The sequence below is a fragment of the Callorhinus ursinus genome, unplaced genomic scaffold, assembly GCF_003265705.2.
Source record: "Callorhinus ursinus isolate GAN/ISIS: 27379988/994484 unplaced genomic scaffold, GSC_fseal_2.0 scaffold20, whole genome shotgun sequence".
Lineage (NCBI taxonomy): Eukaryota > Metazoa > Chordata > Mammalia > Carnivora > Otariidae > Callorhinus > Callorhinus ursinus.
Window position 1 is genome coordinate 25,700,268 of NW_027397082.1, and position 23,934 is coordinate 25,724,201.

The window sequence follows — 23,934 nt, forward strand, 5'->3', positions numbered from 1 at the left end:
TAACGATCCAATTATTTTCATGACCTTTGGTTTGGAATATTGTCAGTTTTAAAAAAGAAGTACCATTAATTCCTTTTTAAGTGAAAATCCAGCTACATAAAATTTAAAATACCAGAAAAATTAAAAAGATATGATATATGCATGAATGTACATAAAACATCCTGCCTTAGCTTCAGGTGATTATCAGTAGTGAAAAAAAATTTTTAATTTTCTGAAGCCCTGAAGTTACATGGGACAATTTACCTCCTGAGTCAGCATATGTGTGTGTTGGTGGGAGGGACTGGTTCACTCTTTGGCCAAAATCCCAACTCTATGAAATGTCCACTAACCCCACAGAAGGAACTATAGTATCAAGCTGGCCAAACTAACTTAGTCAATGATTTTCTGTTTTGAGTTTAAATCATTCTTTAAAAGCATTGCTTCCAAACTGTGTTATGTACAAAACTAACATTTCACACAGTATCTACAAGTATTTCTTGAAAAAAGCTTCTATGCTCAAATTGGTGAAATACACATTATATATTGTATCCCCTTTATAGATCTGTAATTCATAACTAAAGGAATACACTTAACTTTAACCCGGATTTCCAAAACTTACTTGACCGTTTAGTCTCCTGTTTTCCCCTAAAGGACATTATTAAAATGTATGCCAGAAAATATAATATGGAAAATGTGAACTGAGACTATGAATTTTAGGTATTTGTTAATTAAACATCAGACTACTCAAAGTGCATTCATCTCTCACAAGAAAGAGGGGGAAAAAAAAACAAGTACAAGCCTGTTTTTTACTTTAAAAAATTCTCCCTGGAGAAGCTAAGACTCAACTCTAAGATCCTTCAAAAAAATAACTTTTTGTACCACTCATTTTAGGCATGGTACTAGATCCCAAGAAGGTAAAAATAAAAAGGATATAATCCCTCACTTAAAAAACTCACTGTCTAGGGGGGCCTGGGTGGCTCAGTCAGTTAAGCATCTGTCTTCTGCTCAGGTCATGATCTCAGGGTCCTGGGATAGAGCCCAGCATCAGGCTCCCTGATAAGCAGGGAGTCTGCTTCTCCCTCTCCGTTTGCCCCTCTCCCCTGCTCAAGTGTGCGCATGTGCTTGCTCTCTCTCAAAAAAAAAAAAAAAAATCTTTAAAAAAAAAAACCCAAACTCACTGTCTAGTTAAGGATACAAAATAAACAATTATAATATAGTGTGAAAAGTATAAGGGATATATACACCAAGGAGGAAGTGACCATCTCTTGCTGGCAGGAGTGAGACAAAGAAAGATTCCACAGACAAGGTGATGCTTAAGCCAGCTTTGGGGAAAAAAAGCAGGAATTCTTCAGACAAGAAATTTGGGGAAATGGAAAGCGTTCTAGGTAGAGGAAACAAATTGTGTATTCAAAAATTTGTAAGAGTTCCAATACTGTTATATCACAGGAAGGAGTATCAGGAGATGAGGCTTTTGTTTCATACTGAAGAATTTAGATTTAGGTAAAGGGTCACAGGGAATCACTGAAGAGAAAGTGGTCATACTTGCATTTTAGAATAAGGGGAGAAAAGATCAGAGATAAGGAAAACAATTAATCTGATATAACAACAGTCCAGGTATGTAGAGAAAAGGATACAGAATCTACAGATATTGAGAAGCAGAATTGATAGTTACAAGTAGGACTTAGAAACAAATTACATAAAGAATATAAATACTCCTGAAAACTCTAAAGTACTCCCTAGTTTCTGGCTTATGAAAGTAGGACATATTACTATGTGACATAAGAAATACAGGGAAAATAGATTTTGTAAGAAGACAGTGAGTTTACTTTTAGAAATGGTAGGTTTGATGTGCCTACAGGATATTCAAGAGAATATATAACAAGTAAATCCACAAATGGGACATGAGATAATGGAATTAAGACATGCTTAGAAAAGGTTTCTGTGATGAAGTTCTGTTTAAGTTGCAGAGGTAGGGAGCTTGATTCTTTTTACAAGAAAATAATGGTAGTAAACTAGGAAGAGTCTATTCCCTTTCAGCAGGAAATTCTCACAAACCTCAAATCCCAGGGCCCATGACCTGGTGGACGGCCTAGGCAGAAAGTCCAAAACTGGTCTATGAAAAACAAGTCAGAGAAGATAAGTTTAACAATGAAACTTAGATTGTGTAATAGAACATGAACTTTAAACTATCGTTTACATTCTTGTGCTGAAAAAACTTTACCAAGTGACTGTGTTTTTTATCCTCATGGCATACATAAAACTCCTTGCCTAGACTTAGGAGAAAAAGTACTGAAAACACTGTAATGCTGAAGACAAGAATATAATGTTGCAGAACTCTCCAGTGCAGAAAAATACTCACTAATCAGAGGCAGTCAGAAAGACTTAGTATCCTGAGAAGATATGGGAGGTGCTACAAGAATCAGAGGCTCCCAATTCTCATTTTATTATAAAATGCATCAGTCCTGTTAGTAGCCTGAAGGTCAACAATGGAGGAGAAAGATGATCACTTTAGAGAAAAGCTATTAAATCCCACACTTCATTATACCTTAACAGTGAGGTAATAACCACTCTTGGTTCTACTTTCCTAGGGCTTTCCTAACTTACATAGTTCTCTGAGATATTGACAGTCTCTAGATTCAGAATCTCTGGATTATTCTGAAAGCTGGCTTCAAATTTTATTCTCTTATACTTAACTTAGGCTTTATTTTTTCCAGCTTACTAATCTGAAATTCTAACTCTAATCTCCTTACACTTCTACCATTTCTTTTCCTATGCTCCTGCCCACAGCTAACCATATTTCCATCATTCCAGAGGTAGGGAAAATGGCCTCAGGCCTAGCTTCCAAAGAAAAGACAGGAGGAAATAGGGTGCCTGGGTGGCTCAGTTGGTTAAGCGACTGCCTTTGGCTCAGGTCATGATCCTGGAGTGCCGCAGATCCAGTCCCGCATCGGGCTCCCTGCTCAGCGGGGAGTCTGCTTCTCCCTCTGACCCTCCCCCCTCTCATGCTCTCTCTCTATCTCACTCTTTCAAATAAATAAATAAAATCTTTAAAAAAAAAAGGAAATAAATTTTGGTTTCGTTCTCTTTTGTAGCTTGTTTATTTACAGCAAATAAATATATTGTTTTATCAACCAAGTATTTAATCTGAACAAAAGATAGTATCAAAAATAATTTGAAGACTGAATCTGCTGCAGTCCACCTACTGATAAGCAAAAGTTAACAGGAAATTCTTTAAAAAGAAGCAACTTTAAAAAACATTGTACAAGTCCTACATTATTACATATGGTTTTCATTTATTATTAAAGTAAAATGATCCTGATAAAGAATTTTCAAAATCTATACATCCTCAAGGTAAACAATTTACTAAACAAATTTATTAAATCTATTAAACAAATTAACAGAATACTGTGCAAAGCTGAAATAATTAACAGAAATATAATGGAGATTATCAGATTTATAGATAATTCTTTAAAAAGTTAAAGTAAAGAGGAAGTTCATATACTGAATTTTAATTTCCTCTGTTGTGACAACAGTCTGACACAGATACATTTCTTTAATTAGAAAATAAAACAAAATAAAATAAAATAAAATCTTCTCAGGAAGCCCTGGCTGGAGAAGGAACAGAAGGTCATGCCTGCGGTACCCTCTGTAGCTTCCCACTCAGGGCCCACCCAGCTCATATCCTTCTGCCCCTATCCTGCCATACCTGAAGCATCTCTAAAGTAGTTTCTAATACTTGAGAAAAAAAATTAGGGGTTAGAAAGCATGTTGAGCACTGTTTTATTTCTATGACACTGTGATTATTGGGAATTTTAACTAACTCAGAAATTTTAAGTTATAATCATTTTAAAACTTTTTATTACTGAAAATTTCAAATACAGATTAATATAACAAAATCCCAAGTACTTCATCACCTAACTTCAACAATTTATATTTATACATTCTTGTTTCATCTATATACTTCACCCACTCACTTCACACATACACACACTATACACAAACCAATTATTTTTTACAACTTTGAGGTCAGATTTATATACATTGAAATGTACAGATCTTAACTGCACAATTCTGACAAGTGGGAGACAGAACATTTCTATCTCCTCAGAAAGTCTTTTTGTGTCCCTTCCCTGGCAATTACTCCACCCAGAGGTAAGCACTGTTCTGATTTTTTTCACTTTAATTAGTTTCACCTGCTTTAGAACTGCAGTATAAATGGAGTGACCCAATTTGTGCTTTTTTGTGTCCAGCTTCTGTAGCTCAGCATAATGCCTGGGAGATTAATATTTGTTGTTGTACATATCAGTAATTTCATTCCTTTTTATTGCTAAGTAATATTCCATTGTGTTTTTATACAGCACAATTTGTATATCCCTTCCCCTTCTGATGTCCATTTGGGTTGTTTCTAGTTTTGGGCTAGCTGTGAACAAAGCTGATATGAACATCACAAGGATATGTTTTCTTCATTTCTCATTGGAATTATCTAGGAGAAGAACTGATGATTCAAAAAGTAGGTACATTAACTTTACAACTGCCAAATCTTGTCCATTGTCTTCTTTTTATTATTGAGCTGTAGAAGTTGTTAATTCAAAGATAATACTTTTAAAGAAAATAATTTAGAACCTTAGGATAAAAGGAATCCCATTTGCCTCTGTGGCTGCCATGGTTCATCTAATTTTATACCAAATTTGCCTGCTGGCACAAGCTAATAAATTACCACATACTTGGGATGATTCCCAAGAGACAGGCTGGTGATTCAAGTTAGATTGACCTAACTTAAATATGGAATAGCTGCAAACAAAAGAAAATGTTGATTAAATCCATTCTAAACAAAGTTCAGGAAACATATGAAAAGGATAAAACTAAACAAAAATAAGCATTTTATGTAACTAAAAACAAGTAAACTCTGGATATATTCTCTAATTAGACTACTGAATAACATTAAATTAAAATTTTCCTTTTTAATCTCACCTGTTTCATTGCTGTTTCACCTATTTTGTCAGAATGTTTTCGAATGCTTTCCAAAAAGTCTTTGAGATCAGACATGGAGATTTCTTTAATATCCTCACGGAGTTTAGGAAGATTTTCTATCATTAGCTGACAAAACCGGTATTGACTAACTCGGGGAAAAAAAACATTCTCTAATTGTTCCATAGTTTTTAGAGCAGAATAATACCTGTGAAAGGTTAAGAAGAAAACTCTATAAAAAGTTATTACATTAATTTTCAAGTTAAAATAATTAATTAGTCCAACACTCCAATCAAAAAGGACACAGTTAAAATAAGTAAAATTACCATTTATTTCTATTTACCAAGCATAAACTATAAACCACATGAACATGTTTGCAGGTGAAAATTCATGACTTAGACTAATATACGGTTTCCTTATTTAATTTCATTTAAATATGTAGCATCTGTAACAACCTAAATCTGTCATCACAATATCTTTTTTTTAAGATTTTATTTATTCATTAGAGAGAGAGAGAGCACACGCAGGGGTGGGGAGCAGAGAAAGAGGGAGAAACAGACTCCCCCCACTGAGCAGGGATCCCGATGTGGGTCTCGATTCCGGGACTCCGGGATCATGACCTAAGCCAAAGGCAGACAGATGCTTAACTGAATGAGCCACCCAGGCACTTGTCATCACAATATCTTAAAGGTATATGCACAATATTTCCGAAATTTTTCATTATAATAGTTATTGCTATGTGCTTTCATAATATCTCTCCCATCCACATACCATCACATCAAAAAACTACAAAGGAGATCTTTTTGAAAATTTTACGCTATTTAAAGCACTTAGAAATAATATTAAGTATCAAAAAACCAAGTGAAAAACCACAGTGATTTATTCTCAACTCAACAAATACATACTGAATGACATGGGGGATTGCAGTAATTAGTAAGAGATAGCCTATGCTATAGAAAAATTGACAATGTACTTTCATATACATATTTTTATTTTCTCTAGACTTCTATGAGGTAGATGTGTATGGCAGATATCACTATTAATACTCTACAGATGAAAAACAAACACAAAGAGTACACAATTTGGCCAAGACACTATAATTAACTGGTAGAAAAACTGTAACTATCAGTTTCCTACAATAATATTCACCACCAAAATCCACTGAAAGTAGGTAGAAGAATTTTTTAAATTAATCAAATAATATTCTACTTTCCCATTGATTTGGATATTAAAAATGAGAAAAGGCATGATCTAGAGAACAAAAAAAGTAATACACAGGTAATTTGAAAGACTGTAAATTCAAAGCTATTTAAAGATATTTACTGATTCTCTAGCCTATATTCCCAAAGATAGAGTATATTTTGCAAATTGTCACAAAATCTATCACTATTTTAAATATTAGATGCCTAAATTTTATCTTGGTTATTTAAAATCATTAGAATTGTTATAAACAAATAAAATATACATTTGGTTAGAAATGAACATATTTAGGTGATAACATGGGTGGGAGAGATGTCATTACAATGACTTTGATAATACCTAAGACATTATAAATTTAAATGAAGTAAAATGATGAATAATATCTTTTCTGAGTAAAATAACATTTTATATACAATAGGTCAGTCAACAGTAAAATTGTGACCCTGCCCTATTTTGATCCTGCCCTATTTCCTGATTTGATGTGAATTAGGTATACTCCAAAAGTATTATCTCCACAACAGACAGGCTTTCTGAAAATTCATGGTAATGCCTACAATGTATTTGAAGTCATAAAGTGACAGAGGCTAAATGAAAGTATTACCAGAAGTTTTTGCAACATCCAAAGACACAATCAAATGACTTCATAACACAACTGTGCTTTCCTTCATGCTTCTATACCTCTCACTTCCCATCCCAGGCTTCCCATGTCACTGAACCATGAAGCCTTCCTAGCACCCCCCACACAACACAACCAAGAAATGTGAGCAGTTAATGCCAGTGGGCTGAATCCTCAACTAATGAGAAAAGTAAGTCAAAAGATAAATTCCCCTTTCCTCCTCCTAGATGAAATGTCTTGAAATTTACAATAATATATAGAACTCCTAAAAGTTCTTTAAAATTGATCAACATTAAGCATCACTGGCTTGCTCTCCCAAGTTTGCCAACTCATTTCCCTTTCACTCAACTCTGCTTCTCAGCTTCCGTAGGATTATAGTCCAAAAGAAGTAGTAAACTATAAGGTTATAACTCAGGCTTTGCTTTCTAGGAAACTCAAGCTAAGAAACACAGCAAGGCTATATTCTTGGGCAGAGAACAGAAACCAGAGACCAGACCCTGAATCCTTCTAAAATTTAGGCACAAATCTAAGCTTTATATCCCTAAATGCAAGCAAAATTTCCACAACGATTACCATTCTCTTTTGGTATATATCATGCTATTTCTTAAAAATTGTAACAGTAATCCATAACCACTGGAAAAATACAAAACTATAAAGGGAAAAATAAAAAGCACTATCTGATACTACCATGTAATAATGACCTCAATTTGGCATCCAGTCATATATCTACAACATTTCCAGGTCTGTATGTTCATATCTTATTTAAAAACATATCATGGAAACTATCTTTAAAATTATTCTAGGACAGATTAATACCCTACTTGTACGTCAACTGTAAAAATGTGATGATGTCCTCATAACTGGGATTTTAAGTATCTGATTTTTTATTTTTTATAAATAAGACTAAAGTAAATTTCTCCCTATATCAAAACCTCTACCAAGATGTCCGCTTTTATAAACATGAGACATTAAAAAAAAATAATGTGTCATCCCCAAATGGAAAACATGTGACTACTATAACGGTTCTCTGGCCCACAGGGTACAAATTATGTCACTGTTCTTATTTCATTTGCCTTCCCTTGAGCATTTCCAATTCACCAAAGTTTGAACTATCATAGAGGTGGTTACTTCAGTCTCTACTATTCTAAATACAGTGTCCGGCATATAAGAAAAAATTACAAGATACATAAATAAGCATAAACATGTGATCCAAAAGTAAAAGTCAATGGAAGCATATATACAGGTGGCCTAGATCTTGGAATTAACAGATGAAAACTTTAACTATTATAATGTTACAGACTCTAGGAAGAAAGAGAAGTTAATATATATTAAGAGATGGGAAATTTTATGGGCGCCTGGGTGGCTCAGTTGGTTAAGCGACTGCCTTCGGCTCAGGTCATGATCCTGGAGTCCCGGGATCAAGTCCCGCATCGGGCTTCCTGCTCAGCAGGGAGTCTGCTTCTCCCTCTGACCCTCTTCCCTCTCGTACTTTCTAACTCTCATTCTCTCTCTCTCAAATAAATAAATAAAATCTTTAAAAAAAAAAAGATGGGAAATTTTAGTGGAAAAACAAATTACAACAAAGAATCAAATGAAAAAGCTGAAAATAAAAATCAGAATAAAGAATTCATTCAATGGGCTTAAGAGCAGACTAGATGAAGAAAAAATGATCCCTGAATGTGAAGACAACTGAACAGATATTTTACAAATTGAAACATGCACACAAACACATAAAGAATAAAGATAGGAGGAATAGTGTCTGAGATCAAAAGAAATACGCTCAGTAAAGTTTAAGATAGGTCCAAAAAATTACCCAACATGAAACAAAAAAAGAAAAGAGAGAAAAGGAGGAGTTCTTAGAAATTATGGACAACGTTAAATGATCTAACATACACGTAACTGGAGTTCCCAAAAGAAAGGGGAGAGAGAAAATAATGGTGAAGAAATATTTGAAGAGATATGAGCCCTGAAATTTTCAAAACTGATGAAAGTTATCAACCCCCAGATTCAAAATAAGCTAAACAAACCCACAAGGAATATAACTATAAAGAAAACCACACCTAACCACATCATAGTCAAACTTATAAAAAAAATATATGGAGGCCAGAGAAAAAAGGCCTAATTGCAAATCTTGTAACACCAATGAGAATGATAGCTGAACCTCTGAATAGAAACAATGGAGAGCAGGGGCGCCTGGGTGGCTCAGTCGTTAAGCGTCTGCCTTGAGCTCAGGTCATGATCCCAGGGTCCTGGGATCTAGCCCCATGTCAGGCTCCCCGCTCAGCGGGAAGCCTGCTTCTCCCTCTCCTTCTGCTGCTCCCCCTGCTTGTGCTCTCTTGCTCTCTCTCTGTCAAATAAATAAAAATAAAATTTAAAAAAAAAAAGAAAAGAAACAATGGAGAGCAGAAAATGAAAAAAAAAACCATAATATTTAAATTGTTGGGGGGAGGGGACCCTCTGAAAACCCAGAATTCCATACTGATACAGGCTACTGTTCAGAAATAGAAGTAAAATAAACACGTTTCCAGATAGACAAAGCAAGAAAATTTTCTTTAGCAGACAGATGTGTACTATAATAAATACTAAACAAAATTTATCATGTTAAAGGCAATTATGCCACCTAGAACCCTGGATCTGCAAAAAAAGGAAAAAAGAGCAACAGAAAGATTAAGTGGATAAATATAAAAGAATTTGTTTTAATTATGTGTGTGTGTGTGTGTGTGTGTGTGTATTACAAGTAAATTATATTAAAACAAAAACACAACAAACAAGATGGGAATAAGTACAATTGTCCTAAGTTTCTTATATTGTTGATGAAGTTTAATAACATTATTTGAAAGTCAACTGTGGTGAGTTAAAAATGCATATTGTGCTCTCTAGAATAGCCAATAAAAGGTTAAACAAAGATGTATACCTAGTAAGTGAATAGAGTTAGAGATAAATATATATATACCAAAACAAAACCTCAATCATGAAAAGGAAGGAAAGAAAGAAATACATCAGACAAATAGAAGATAATTAATTGAAAAGTCAACCATAATAATAATTACATAAATATAAATGGTCGAGGGGTGCCTGGGTGACTCAGTTGGCTGGGTGTCCGGCTTCTGGTTTCAGCTCAGGTCATGATCTCAGATTCGTGGGACTGAGCCCCACGTGGGCTCTGCACTCCGTGGGGAGTCTGCTTGTGATTCTCTCTCTCCCTCTCCATCTGCCCCTCCCCCACTTTCTCTAAAATAAATAAATAAATCTTTTTAAAACTTAAAAAAAAAGGTCTAAAATGCCATTTACAAAGTAGAGATTGCCCACTGGATGAAAAAAAGTAAGACCCAACTATATGCTGTTGATAAGAAACACACTTTAAATATAAAGAGTAGGGTTAAAAAGTAAAAGGATGTCAAGATATACCATGAAACATCCAGTATAAGCATGCCGGAATAACTAAAATGACTACATCAATACCAGCAAAGTTGAATTCAGGACACAGAATATTACTAAAGATACAGAAGGACATTTCATATGACACAAAGTTAGTAAGAATATAAAACAATCATAAATATGAATGTGCCTAATAACAGAGCTTTGAAATATATAGAAGAAAATGTAAAGAACTAAAGGGAAAGTAGACAAACTACAATAGTAGAAAACGTTACACCCCTCTCTTACCCCGACAGAACTGGCCAGCAAAAAAACACTAAGGAGAAAGAAAATCTGAACTGCTCCAACACTAACATGACCTAACTGGTATTTCTAGAACACTAAAGCCACAACTGCAAAATACACAGTCTCTTCAAGTACACATGAAATGTTCACCAAGACAGATGATATGCTGGGTCACTAAACAATTCTCAATAAATGTCAAAGGTCTGAATTCCTACAAAGTATGTTCACTCACCCAAGAGTATCAAACTAGAAATTAATAATAAAGATTATAACATATCCTAAAAGTCCCCCAAATATTTGAAAATTAAATATACTTGTAAATAAACCAAACGTTTAAAAAAAAGAAAATTAAGGAGCAGCTGGGTAGCTCAGTCAGTTAATTGTCTGACTCTTGATTTCAGCTCAGGTCATGATCTCTGGGCGTGGGATCAAGCCCCACATCAGGCTCTGAGCTCAGTGCAGAGTCTGCTTGTCCCTCTCTCTCTGCTCCTCTCCCCATTCCTGCACTCTCTTTCTCTCAAATAAAATCTTAAAAAAAAGGAAAATAAAATATTTTAAACTAAAAGATAATAAAAACATTTCAAAACTGCACCTAAAGTAGTTCTCAGAGGAAAATGTAACTTTAAATGTTTGTAATACCAAAGAAAGGCATATGGCTGGCTCAGTTGGAAGAGCATGTGACTCCTGATCTTGGGGTTATAAGTTCAACCCCATGTTGGGTGTAGAAATTATTTAAATAAATAAATGTTTTTAAAAGCCTAAAAAAAAAACAAATATATTTTATTTTTTGTCATTTTAGAGTTAATTGTGACACATATAGTATTTGGGTACAACTTAAGCTTTTTAAAATATACTGATTTTCCTATCCTAGAGAAAATGTTTCAATAGAAGTTGAGTTTCATTATAGCTTTTGTTTGTTTGTTTGTTCTTTACATTGATACACTGATGTCTAGGAAATTATAGTCATTTTGGGGGGAAATTATAGTCATTTTAAATTAAAATTCACTTATTTCACAGCATATATATGATTCACAGCAATAAATGATTGAAAATTTTTTTAAAAAGGCATAAAATTAGTTCTAAATTTCTACTTTATGAAAACAGAAAAAGAACAAATAAAATCCCAAGTATAACAATGCAAATAATAAAAATAAAAATAGCCTTTTTGCCTGTCCAGACACCGTCTGCCTCCTGCCCTTTGGTCGAGGGGAAGAGCAGAAGGAAGTCTGCAGGTCTACAGGTCTGCAGGTCACAGCGGCGCGCCTCGAGGAGAGGACGCCTAGAGCAAACCTCCAGGAGAGGTCCAGACCATCCTGAACATGGAAAAATCCTGCAAAGAAAACGAAGAACAGCCACAGAGCGCACCCAAGACGGATGAGGAGCAGCCTCCTGTGGAGCACTCTCCCGAAACGCAGTCTCCGGAGGAACCATCTTCCAAGGAGCAGTCCTCGGAGGAGTTCTTTCCCAAGGAGCTCCTTATTGAGCTCCTTCCTGAGATACTGGTGTTCGAGGAGCGCCCTCCTCAGAAGCGCCTTTCTAGAAGGGACCTTTTGGAAGAGCGCCCTCCCATGGAGCAGCCTCCTTGTGGAGTGGGAAAACATAAGCTAGAAGAAGGAAGCTTTAAAGAGAGGCTGGCTCGCTCTCGCCCGCAATTTAGAGGGGACATACATGGCAGAAATTTAAGCACTGAGGAAATGATAAAGGTAGCAGAGGACATGGAAGAAATGAAAAGACTACGCAACAAATTGATGGTTATGCATTGGAAGGCGAGAGGGAACCCTCCTTATCCTATTTAATGTGTTCGGCCTTTAATGCTGTTTTGCCTGATATAAGTATTGCCACCTGAAGGTTGTATTTTCTCATATACCTTTCCCCATCTCAATTATAACTTTTCGCGTGGATTTATTCTAGGTGTTTCACTTGTAACTGGCATAAAATTGGGTTTTCCCCGCCCACAAGCTGTAAGTTTCCCTTTTTCAATCATGAGTCTCACCCATTTGCATGAAAAGATGTACATTATATATTGCAAAGTGAAAAAAAATTTTGAAAAGTAAAAATAAATAAATAAATAAATAAAAATAAAGATAGAAATCAAAGAACAAACTCAAATATTAGATCTTTGAAAATCTCCATAAAATTGATAAGCCTACTGTCACATAAATCAAGGGAATAAAACCACAAATTAGCAATACTGGGAGTGACAAAGATGAACATTACTACAGATCCTACAGACATTAAAAGGATGATAGGACAATATTATAAATAAGTTTATGCCAATAAATTCAACAACTCAGATAAAGTGGTCCAAGTCCTTGACAAAACATAAGATAAAACTGACTCAAGAAGAAATAAAGTCTTAATAGCTCAACAGCTGTTAAAGTAATGGGATTCATATCAAAATTTTGCCAGCTGGCTTTGCTAAGAATACAGCACTCTGGGCTTATTTCAAACTGATTACTTTTTTCTTTCTCTGTTGGTATTTTTCTGTGATCTTCACTCTGAGGATCTGGTTGGGCTCCTGAAGCTAAAATTCATGGAAGAGTGGTGGACTTCCTGTACCCCCAGGAATTTTTTTTTATCTCTGAAGCCAGTACGTTCAATCACCTTTAAGTATTCCTATCAAGGTCCAGCAGTGGCTTCTGCTCTCAGTAAACTGTGATAGTCTCTATTTGCCTGTCTCTCCAATTCCAGGGGCAGTAGACTGCCGTATGACCTCATTTCTCCAATGGATCTAAAAGAGGTTTTTTAGGGACGCCTGGGTTACTCAATCGGTTAAGCATCTGCCTGTGGTTCAGGTCATGACCCCAGGGTCCTGGAATCGAATCCCGCATCGGGCTCCTTCTTCAGCAGGAAGGTTGCTTCTCCCTCTGCCTGCTGCTCCCTCTGTTTGTGCTCTCTCTTTCTCTCTGACAAATAAATTTAAAAAATCTTGTTTAAAAAAAGGTTTTTTATTTTCAGTTTGATTAGCTCTCTTCTTATTGTAAAGACAGGAATGACTGCTTCAAAGCTCTTTACATGTGAGATCAGAAACCGTAAGTTCCTTATTTTTATTCTTTTTTTTTCCTTTTTATTAATTTGTAAAAAGCTCTTTATATATTGTGGTTATGAGTCCTGTCAGAAAAAAATCTTGCATATGTTTTCTCCTTGCCTATCAATTTTCTTAAAAGTGTATTTTGATGAATAAAATTTTTTATTTGAGGTCCACAATTTCCAATTCTGTATAGTAGCTTTTTGTGATCCTTCTAAAAAATATTTTTGCTTACCCCAGGTAATGTGAAAATATCTTCCTACATTTTCTTATAGAAGTTCTAAGATTCTGGGTGGAAGACAAACATAAGACCCAACTATATGTTGTATAAAAGGAACCACTTTAAACATAACAGAGAGATTAAAAGTTAAGGGATGGAGAAAAATATATTATGCTAACACCAATCAAAAGCTGGAGTAGCTATTTTAATTTCAGATAAAGCAGACTTCAGAGCAAGGAAAGTTATGAGGAGATAAAAAAAAAAAGCATTACATAATGATAAAATAATTAATCTCTAAAAAGACATAACAATCCTTAATGTGTATGTGACTAATAAGGGAGTATCAAAATATGTGAGGTAAAAACTGATAGAACAGCAAGGAAAACAGACAAATTTACTAATATAGTTGAAGACTTCAAAACTCCTCTAACAGTAATTGACAGATCCAGCAGGCAGAAATTCAGTTAAGAATATGGTTGAACTGGGGTGCCTGGGTGGCTCATTCGTTAAGCGTCTACCTTTGGCTCAGGTCATGAATGCACAGTTCTGGGACTGAGCCCCACGTCCAGCTCCCCACTCAGCGGGAAGCCTTTTTCTCCCTCTCCCACTCCCCCGGCTTGTGTTCCCTTTCTTGCTGTGTCTCTGTCAAATAAATAAATAAAATCTTTAAAAAAAAAAAAAGAATATGGTAGAACTGAAGAGCGCCATCAATCGACTGGATTTAACTGACATTTATAGAATACTTCATCCAACAACAGAATATATATTCTTTTTTTTTAAGATTTTATTTATTTATTTGAGAGAGAGAATGAGATAGAGAGAGAGAGCATGAGGGGGGGAGGGTCCGAGGGAGAAACAGACTCACTGCTGAGCAGGGAGCCCGATGTGGGACTCGATCCCGGGACTCCAGGATCATGACCTGAGCCGAAGGCAGTTACTTAACCAACTGAGCCACCCAGGCGCCCCAGAATATATATTCTTTTCAAGCTCACAAAGAACATTCACCAATATAGACCATATTCTGGGCTATAAAACACACATCAACAAATTTAAAAGAATAAAAATCATATAAAACTAACATCATACTTAATGATGAGAGACACAATGTTTTTCCCCACGAGATCAGAAACAGGCAAGGATATTCCTCCTCATCACTCTAATTTAACCATCATACTGACATTCATTGCTAATCCAATAAGACAAGAAAAAGAAATAAAAGGTAATCATACTGGGAAGAAAGAAAGAAAAGGCTTGTCTGCAGATGATATTATTATCTATGTAGAAAAATCCCAAAGAATAGGGGCGCCTGGGTGGCTCAGTCGTTAAACGTCTGCCTTTGGCTCAGGTTGTGATTTCAGGGTCCTGGGATCGAGCCCCGCATCAGGCTCCCTGCTCAGCGGGAAGCCTGCTTCCTCCCTTTCCCACTCCCCCTGCTTGTGTTCCCTCTCTCGCTGTGTCTCTCTCTGTCAAATAAATAAATGAAATCTTAAAAAGAAAAGAAAAGAAAATCCCAAAGAATCAACTAAAAAAACGCCCAGAACAGTAAGTGATTATGGCAAGGTTGAAGAATACCAAAAAAAATACCAAAGTCAATCGCCTTTCTGTAAACCAGCAAGAAACAACTGGGATTTGAAATTAAAAACACAATACCATTTACTTTAGCACCAAAAAACAAATTATGTATAAATCTAACTAAATGCATAAAAGCTCTATATGAAGAAAAGCACATAACTGATGAAAGAAATCAAAGAAAATCTAAATAAATGGACAGATATTCCATATTCATGAATGGATTTCACAAAAATTAACTCATAATGGGTCACAGACATAAGTGTAAAACACAAAACTCTAGAAATTAACATAGGAGAAAATCTAAATGACCTTGGGTTTGGCAATGAGTTTTCAGAAACACCACCAAAGCATGATCTATGGGAAAAAACTAGTAAGCTGGACTCGTTAAAATTAACAATTTTCTGTTCTAAAAAGGCACTGTTAAGAGAATGAAAAGACAAGCCACAGAATGGAAAAAGATATTTTCAAAACATATATCTGATAAAGAACTACTATATAAACTATACAAAAAACACTTAGAAGTCAGCAGTAAGAAAACCACCAACCAAATTTAAAAGCATACAAAATATCTGAAGAGATATCTCACCAAAGAAGATATACAGATAGCAAATAAGCATATGAGAAAATGCTCAACATCACATGCAAATAGGAAATTGCAAATTAAAATGAGATATTACCTACATCTATTAGAATGGCTAAAATCCAAAACGCTGACAATACCAAATCCTGGTGAGGGTGTGGAGCAACAGAACGTTCGTTCATTATTATTGCTGAGAGTGTAAAATAGTAAAGCCACTTTGGAAGACAATTTGGCTGTTTATTATAAAGCTAAATATAGTCTTTCCAGGGATGCCTGGGTGGCTCATTCAGTTATGGGTCTGCCTTCAGCTTGGGTCATGATCCCAGGGTCCTGGGATCCAGTCCTGTATTGGGCCCCTCACTCAGCAGGGAGCCTACTTCTCCCTCTGCCTGCCACTTCCCCTGCTTGTGCACTCTCTCTCTCTGACAAATAAATAAATAAAATCTTAAAAAGAAAAAAAAGCCAAATATAGTCTTTCTGTATGATCTAGCAACTGGACCACTAGGTATTTATCTAAATGAATTAAAAAGTTCTTCCACACAAAAACCTGAACATAAATGTATACAGCCACATTATTCATAATTGCCAGAAATTAGAAGCAACCAAGATGTCCTTCAACAGGTGAATGGATAAACCGTGGTACAACCATATAATGCAATATTTTTCATCAGTAAAAAGAAATGAGCTATCAAGCCACAAAAAGACATGAAGGAACCTTAAATGAGTATTGCTAAGTGAACAAGCTAGTCTGATATGACATATACTGTATGATCCCAACTATAGCACATTCTGAAAAAGGCACAACTATAGAAACAGTAAAAAGGTCAGTGATTGGCAGTGGTTAGGGTGGGAGGGGAAGGGATGGGGAAAGAGACGAAGCACAAGGGATTTTTTAGGCAGTGAACCTATTCTGTATGGTACTGTCATGGTAGATACGACATTATGCATTTGTCAAAACCTTCTGTACAACACAAAAGAGTGAACCCTATTGAAAACTCTGGAGTTGACAACATGTCAATACTGGTTCATGAATTGTAAGAAATGTATTACACTCATGCATGAAACTGTGAGGAGAGGAAGGTATATGGGAATGCCGTATTTTCTGCTCAATGTGTCTCTAAACCTAAAATTATAAGCAAAGGACTTGGACAGACATTTTACAAAAGAAAATACACAAATGACCAAATAGCAAATGAAAAGGCCCTCAACATTAGTCACCAGAGAAATGCAAATTGGAACCACCATTTTACATGTACCAAAATGGTTCAACTAGAACAGACTGACAATACTGTATATTGGCAAAGGATGTGTAGTATCTATAATTCTCACTACCAATGGGAGTATAAAATGGTACAACCATTTTGGAAAACTATTTAATGATTTCTTATAAAAGGCAGCCTACATCTACACTATACCCCAGCAATTCTACTCCTACGCATATATTAAAGAGAAATATAAACATCTGCCTACCGAAAGACTTGTTTGCTAATTTTATGACAGCCTTATTCATAACACCTCCAAACCGAAAACAACCCAAATACCCACCAACTGGTAAACAGATAAATAACTTCTTAGAACTGAATACTACTCAGCAATGAAAAGAAACAAACAATTTGTATTTGCAATAACATAGATGAATCTCAAAACATTTGGAGTGAACGATACTAGACAAGAAAAATAAATACATTCTATGATTCCATTTATATAAATTCTGAGAACATGTGATAGAAATCAGAATATGGTTATCTGTGGAGGGAAGGAGGAATCAACTAAGAAGGGGCATACAGGGGTGATGGAAATGTTCTGTATCTTGTTTGGGTGGTAATGATCAGAGGAGAGTATGAGAAAAGCTTTTGGGATAGAAATAATGTTCAAATCTTGATCTCGGTGGTTATAAAGGTGCATTCGCTTTTTAAAAATTCATGGAGCTACAGACTTATGATCTGAGTATTTGGGTCTACAAACTTGCTAAGCAAATAACTTAAAAAATAAAAAACTGCACCACAGAGTAAATATTTTACAACACATTTGACAGAAAAGGGGCCAATCCCTGAAATAAGCAAAGATTTTAAGCCTGTTTCAGACATGTTGAACTTGAGATAGTGGAATGTCCATGTGAAAAGATTCAACAAGAATCAGAGAAGTCAAAACCAAGCTAGAGATTCAAGATTCAGATTTGGGAATCAGTGGAATATAAATCCAGATATTTTAACAAATGTGAAGTGATATTAACTAACAAAAAACTTTTTTTTTTTTTTTTACATTTTACAAGTCAAATCAAATATACCTGTGGGCCAGTTTGACTCTGTGAGTTGCTAATTTGCAACCTCTAATGATCACCAGGAATAACATCTGCCCATGCCCTTCATTTTATTACCCCATAGGCAGACTCTTAACAAAAATATGGCAGAGCACCAGAAGTGGGGTCCTAAATATTTAGTGCGATGGCAGCCTGAATACATGCTTTTTAACCTTGACTCCTTGATACTCCAATAAAATAACATGAGATTTTTCTTTAAAAAAGCATAAGCCTACACAGATGAAGAGAAAAGGAGAAAAGAGAACAGTAAAATTTTAGAATGTTGAAAGCTGACGGATATGTGGTAAAAAACAACAACAACAACTCAGCAGATCTAAGAAAACTGAATTCTAAGTCAATAGCTGAGAAACCAAGAATAAACTTATTTATTCTCTAGAATATCTAAAATGTCAAGAATTGATAGGAATCCCACTACTTACGGAAGAGAGAGTCAAAGGAGGGCTAAAGTAAGGAATATTGGTTGATAATCTTTTTAAGCAGCAAACTCCACTCCAGTCATCTGAGCAACAATCGTTCCCCATTTTGGCAAAATACTAAAGAGACTAAAACAGATAATCTCTGAATAGGGCGGGGAGACCACCTAAGGTTGAAGGCAATAGTACTGATCTGAAAACAAGAGGATTAGTAGAGCCGAAATATATACTAAATGCCCTCTTCCCCAACTCAGATCCCAGAATGCTGGCAGTCAGGTCTTTACCCTCCAGATGGGAGACAGAAGAAGTCTCCTCTAGGGCATCTGGGCAGCCTCGGAAGAAACAACTCCAGATATTAACACCAAAGCCTCACCAACTAAACAGCCCAGCTAGATAAATTCAGAATGAACAAGTCCCACCCACATACCTAGAGCTCCCAATCGGCGTCTTATGTCCACTACCACTTAAATATGAGTAGTCAACCAAGGAATTACCTGACATCTGAGAAACAGCCCTACCAACAAAGTCAGAGAGTAAAAAAAAACAAAAACAAAAAATAATAACTGGGGGGAAAACTTAGTGCAAACAAATTATATGCAAGGAGATAAATACATACATCTAAAATCTCACAGAGGTTAAGACAAAATACTGTTAACAGTAAATCAAGAACAGTTATCTTAAAAAAAAGAAAATGAAGGAAAAGAAATATTTGGAGGTCAAAAAAGTTCTTAGAAATTAAAAATTGGAGGGGCGCCTGGGTGGCTCAGTCGGTTAAGCGGCTGCCTTCAGCTCAGGTCATGATCCCAGGGTCCTGGGATCGAGCCCCATGTCTGGCTCCCTGCTCAGCGGAGAGCCTGCTTCTCCCTCTCCCTCTGCCTGCCACTCTGCCTACTTGTGCTCTCTATCTCTCTGTCAAATAAATAAATAAAAAATCTTTAAAAAAAAAAAAAAGAAATTAAAAATTGGAGAGCAGAAATGAGATAAAATCAGTATTATTTTAGGAAAATAAAAATAAAGAAATATTGGGCGCCTGGGTGGCTCAGTCGGTTAAGCGACTGCCTTCAGCTCAGGTCATGATCCTGGAGTCCCGGGATCGAGTCCCACATCAGGCTCCCTGCTCGGCAGGGAGTCTGCTTCTCCCTCTGACCCTCTTCCCTCTCGTACTCTCTCTCTCTCATTCTCTCTCTCTCAAACAAATAAATAAAATCTTAAAAAAAAAAATAAAAAATAAAAAATAAAGAAATATTCTAGAAGCAGAGCAAGGAGTCAAAAAAATAAAAATTGTTAAAGAGAAAAGAAAATCAGAGGACCAGTCTAGAAGATTAAACATCACTATCTGTACTGGAATCAAGTAAACAGAAAGAAATAAATAATTCAAAAAAATTTCCTAGATCTTAAAGACATTATCAGATCAAAGAACAGTTTCCAGATTAAATTCCAGACAGGTTCACCAAGTACCCAACACAATGGAAGTAAACAGGCCCATATCAAAGCACATCATCAGGAAATTACAGACCACACAAGAAAAGATTCTAAAAGAGAAAAAAAGGTAGGTTACAAACTAAAGATGAGAAATTAGAATGGCTTCAAACTTCTCAATTACAACCCTGGAAGGCTAGAGGGCATGAGATGTGTGTGTCTGGGGTGGGGGTTGTTAGTAAGCCCACCTAGCAAGCAGGTCTGTTTCTAAATACCATTACTAAAAGGAGCTAGGGTACCTTGGAAAATGGCTATTTCTAGGTCTAGGGCAAGAAAAGTACAATGTGAGTGTGGAACATATTATTGTGTGATAACCAAGAAAGTACTCAATGACAAATGAGGACACAGAAACTGGCTTGAGGGGCTCCCCTAACCAAATGTGGTACAATTTGAGCATAAAAAAGAATAATGAAAACAACAGATTGTAACACACTTATTAAAAAAAAAAGCCATGAATCTATAGTGATAATCAGAAAAAAAAAATTTAAAAAGGGAAATAAAAAGGAAGAGCTTAAAAAAAAAGCTCTTCTTTATATTAAGAAAGACAGCTAATAAATGTCAAAGAAACAACAGAATTATAAATTCACCATTTTGTAACCCCAAATATAATAGATGATTAAAGCAAGAGGGGCACCTGGCTGGCTCAGTCAGGGGAGCATGCAACTCTTGATCTTGGGGCTGTGAGATCAAGCCCCACTTTGGGTATGGAGATTACTTAAAAATAAAAAAATTTAAAATCTAAAGCAAGATTCCTAAAACCAATGAGTGAAAAGTTGTTAAGGAAATAGAACTCAAAATATCAACCCACAGATTATTTAGTAATTGCAGACAAAAAGATACTTTTTCAAGTGATCTGGTAGACATCCTCTTACTCAAATGATCAAATTTAGCATAACCTAGAGACAATCTAACAGTATATGCCTTCTGATTTCATACAGTGAGTGATACAATATCACTTACATCATACCCATACCAAAAACAGTTCATCTGAATCTAATCATGAGAAAATAATTAAATAAATCCAAAATGTCCTGGTTGACAAGACAACTGACCTGGACCCTTTCATGAAAAACAAAGAAAGGCAGGAAGATTGTTCTAGATTAAAGGGACAAAAAAAGTACATATCAGTCAATGTTTCAGGGAGGAAATGAGGATACAAGACATCTGGGGCATAAATGGGGAAATCTAAATATAAATATTAGATGTTACTGAAAAAACATATAATGCTCCAAACTGGAAAATAGTGAAGAAAAATTAAAAGTTAGTTATTTAAAGACATAAATGTAAATACAAAAATAATGCCTTAAAAGAGGTAAAAGTTTTTGCCCTTAGCAAGAAGGAATGGTGAATGGCAAGCAGGGATGATGATGCCTGTTTTTCTGCAGCAAATACATAGAACTTTAAAATATGAGGATGTACAATTTTGGTAGAGAAAGAGAATATATATATACATATACATACATACATAGACATAAATAAAAAACTTTCAGGATAGTTTATGGTTCGTGTATTAAGGAGGAGAAAATAACTACTAATTAGTATGAATTGGAAAAGGCCAATAAAATTCAATGTTTAGCCCTTTAAAGCAGGACATACACAGATCTTTGAGTATAGATTTGTACATAATGTACTGTGATAATTAAGCAATTATTAATAAACTAAGAGGAAATCATTATTTCCCTATTCCAAATGTAGAATATTCTCATTTATTCTGATTTTTCTATATTACTTTAAAATTGTTCATCTTTAAAACATTTTAAACATTACATCTAATGATAATCAATAAACCACCTCAAATGATTTTTCATTTGTCATGTGTTAATTTGTGTTATAAAACAGAACATGATCTACAGTAGCCCAGACTGTCAAAATTTAACTACCCATACTGCTTTTTCACTGTGGTTCTACTATACATACTTAGCCTTTGATTATAAGCAATGTTTACATGGAAGCTAATCAATATTTTTTTCATTCCTGTTCAGTTGTCTATTTGTCCTTCAACAATATAATCAATCTTTGATTTCACTTATAAAAGACAAGGATCCACAAATAAATGGCTAAGAATTGCTTTATTAGAGGATTCTGATGGGCAAATTGCATGAAAAAAGAATAAAGGTAGAAAGCAAAACTTCACATGACTCACTATAATTTACAGTAAGTTTATCCATGCTTTCTTTAATAGAAAAATAAAAGATTCTTATTAAAAACAGGAAAGAAACCAACTCACCGTTTGGCACTCATCTGTTCTTTTAGCTTACTGTACATTTCCAGCACTGCATTAAAAAATATAACTTATTTTAGCTTTCAAAATGAGAAAAAAATTTAGATGAAAAAATTAAAGCAGGGAAGAACCTATTATAAATTCATTAATTTTCTCTATACTTTAATTCAGGCTTATATTTTCAAATAAAATTTTATACATCGAATAAATAAAAACATTTTAATGTCCTCATAATATTGAACATTACATTATATACATGAAGACATTATCTGGAATTTGGAACACTTTCATATGCTGATACCTATAATTGAAACATTACCTACTAACAATTAATCATATTCAGAAACTTAATAATATCTCTTCCCTGTAGTGGAATTGAAGTTTGGACTTTAGTTATTCAAGAGACAAAGTTGAGTAAGTGAGATTGATTAATTTTGATTCAATATATCAAATAAAATACATATACCCAAAATATACCAAACACAACTGTGTTACAGCTCACGAAATAAAATTTTACACCAAACTGACAAAGAAAAAAAAAAAAACCCTCAAAAGTTTAGAGATTAAATTATAATAAAACCATAAATAAACATAACAAAGCAACTTCGTTTTATCATTTCTATTATAACTCAGAAATGCAATTATTCAATAAAATTGTTACAAGCTTCAGCAGGATGACACACTGCCACCAAAAAGGTTTTAATGCAACTATGTAGATTACTATTTATCCTTAGGAGAATTTCAAAGTATAAAGTGAGTAAATTATCATTGGCTCATCAAGCCAGCTCATATTTTCGCAGATCAGAGAGACAGACAACACTTGTCTCCAGATTGTCTATTTTGGCTACTTCCCAGGGGTCTTCAAGTTTACAGAAGATATTTAGTTCACTTGTCTGAAAACCATAAAGCTACAATGGTGGCAACAGTGAACCACCCTAACCCTGTGAACCCTATGTATATCTCTATTATAGCCCCTATATTGTAGGGCAGTATTTCCCACATTTTCCAACCAAAGCATTAGAGTAAACACATAACCTGGGAAAAAGCCTAAAACTGCTGCTTAAGTATAAACTTTGTTTGAAGTCTCCAGTTTTAGCTCAATAATTTATGTAACTTTCATATCTATCTTATCTTATTTCCATATAAAAGTAATGCTCTCCTCAAAAATAATCAAGTAGGGCGCCTGGGTGGCTGAGTCGGTTAAGCGGCTGCCTTCGGCTCAGGTCATGATCCCAGGTCCCTGGATCGAGCCCCACGTCCAGCTCCCTGCTCGGCGGAGAGCCTGCTTCTCCCTCTCCCTCTGCCTGCCACTCTGCCTGCTTGTGCTGTCTATCTGTCGAATAAATAAATAAAATCTTAAAAAATAATAATAATAATCAAGTAAAACTAATGTACCAGGAAAATGCATGTTTACCCTATGATTTTTTTTGTTCTTTTTTTTTATTTTATTGTCACGTTAATCACCATACATTACATCATTAGTTCTCGATGTTACCCTATGACTTTTTATATCCTCTCATACCCCTTCTAATCCAAGGAAGAGTTAGGCAATTATACAATAATAAATAGCTCATTTATCTTTATTCACATTAAATTGTAGGACCCTTCAGAGCTTGGACTGTGTCATTTTCAACTTTATATTTCCAAAATCTACCATAATGGCTGACACAAAAAA

At 35.1% G+C, this 23,934-nt stretch overlaps 2 protein-coding genes across 5 annotated transcripts in view; one reads left to right on the plus strand and one right to left on the minus strand.

The window, feature by feature from the left end:
* EXOC6 (exocyst complex component 6) overlaps positions 1–23,934 on the minus strand; it is a 245,058-nt gene that overhangs the window by 165,700 nt on the left and 55,424 nt on the right. For all 4 annotated transcript variants that reach the window (XM_025881148.2, XM_025881146.2, XM_025881150.2 and 1 more), the window contains exons 5-6: positions 22,266–22,311; positions 4,951–5,155 (exon numbers count right to left, since the gene is read on the minus strand). In XM_025881148.2, coding sequence (XP_025736933.1) covers positions 4,951–5,155; positions 22,266–22,311 — 251 coding nt within the window. The remainder of the gene's footprint in view (positions 1–4,950; positions 5,156–22,265; positions 22,312–23,934) is intronic.
* Positions 11,623–12,222, plus strand: LOC112830971 (transcription elongation factor A protein-like 1). The gene has a single exon (XM_025881163.2). It carries the CDS (start codon positions 11,746–11,748, stop codon positions 12,220–12,222), a length of 477 nt encoding a protein of 158 aa, XP_025736948.1. The 5' UTR covers positions 11,623–11,745.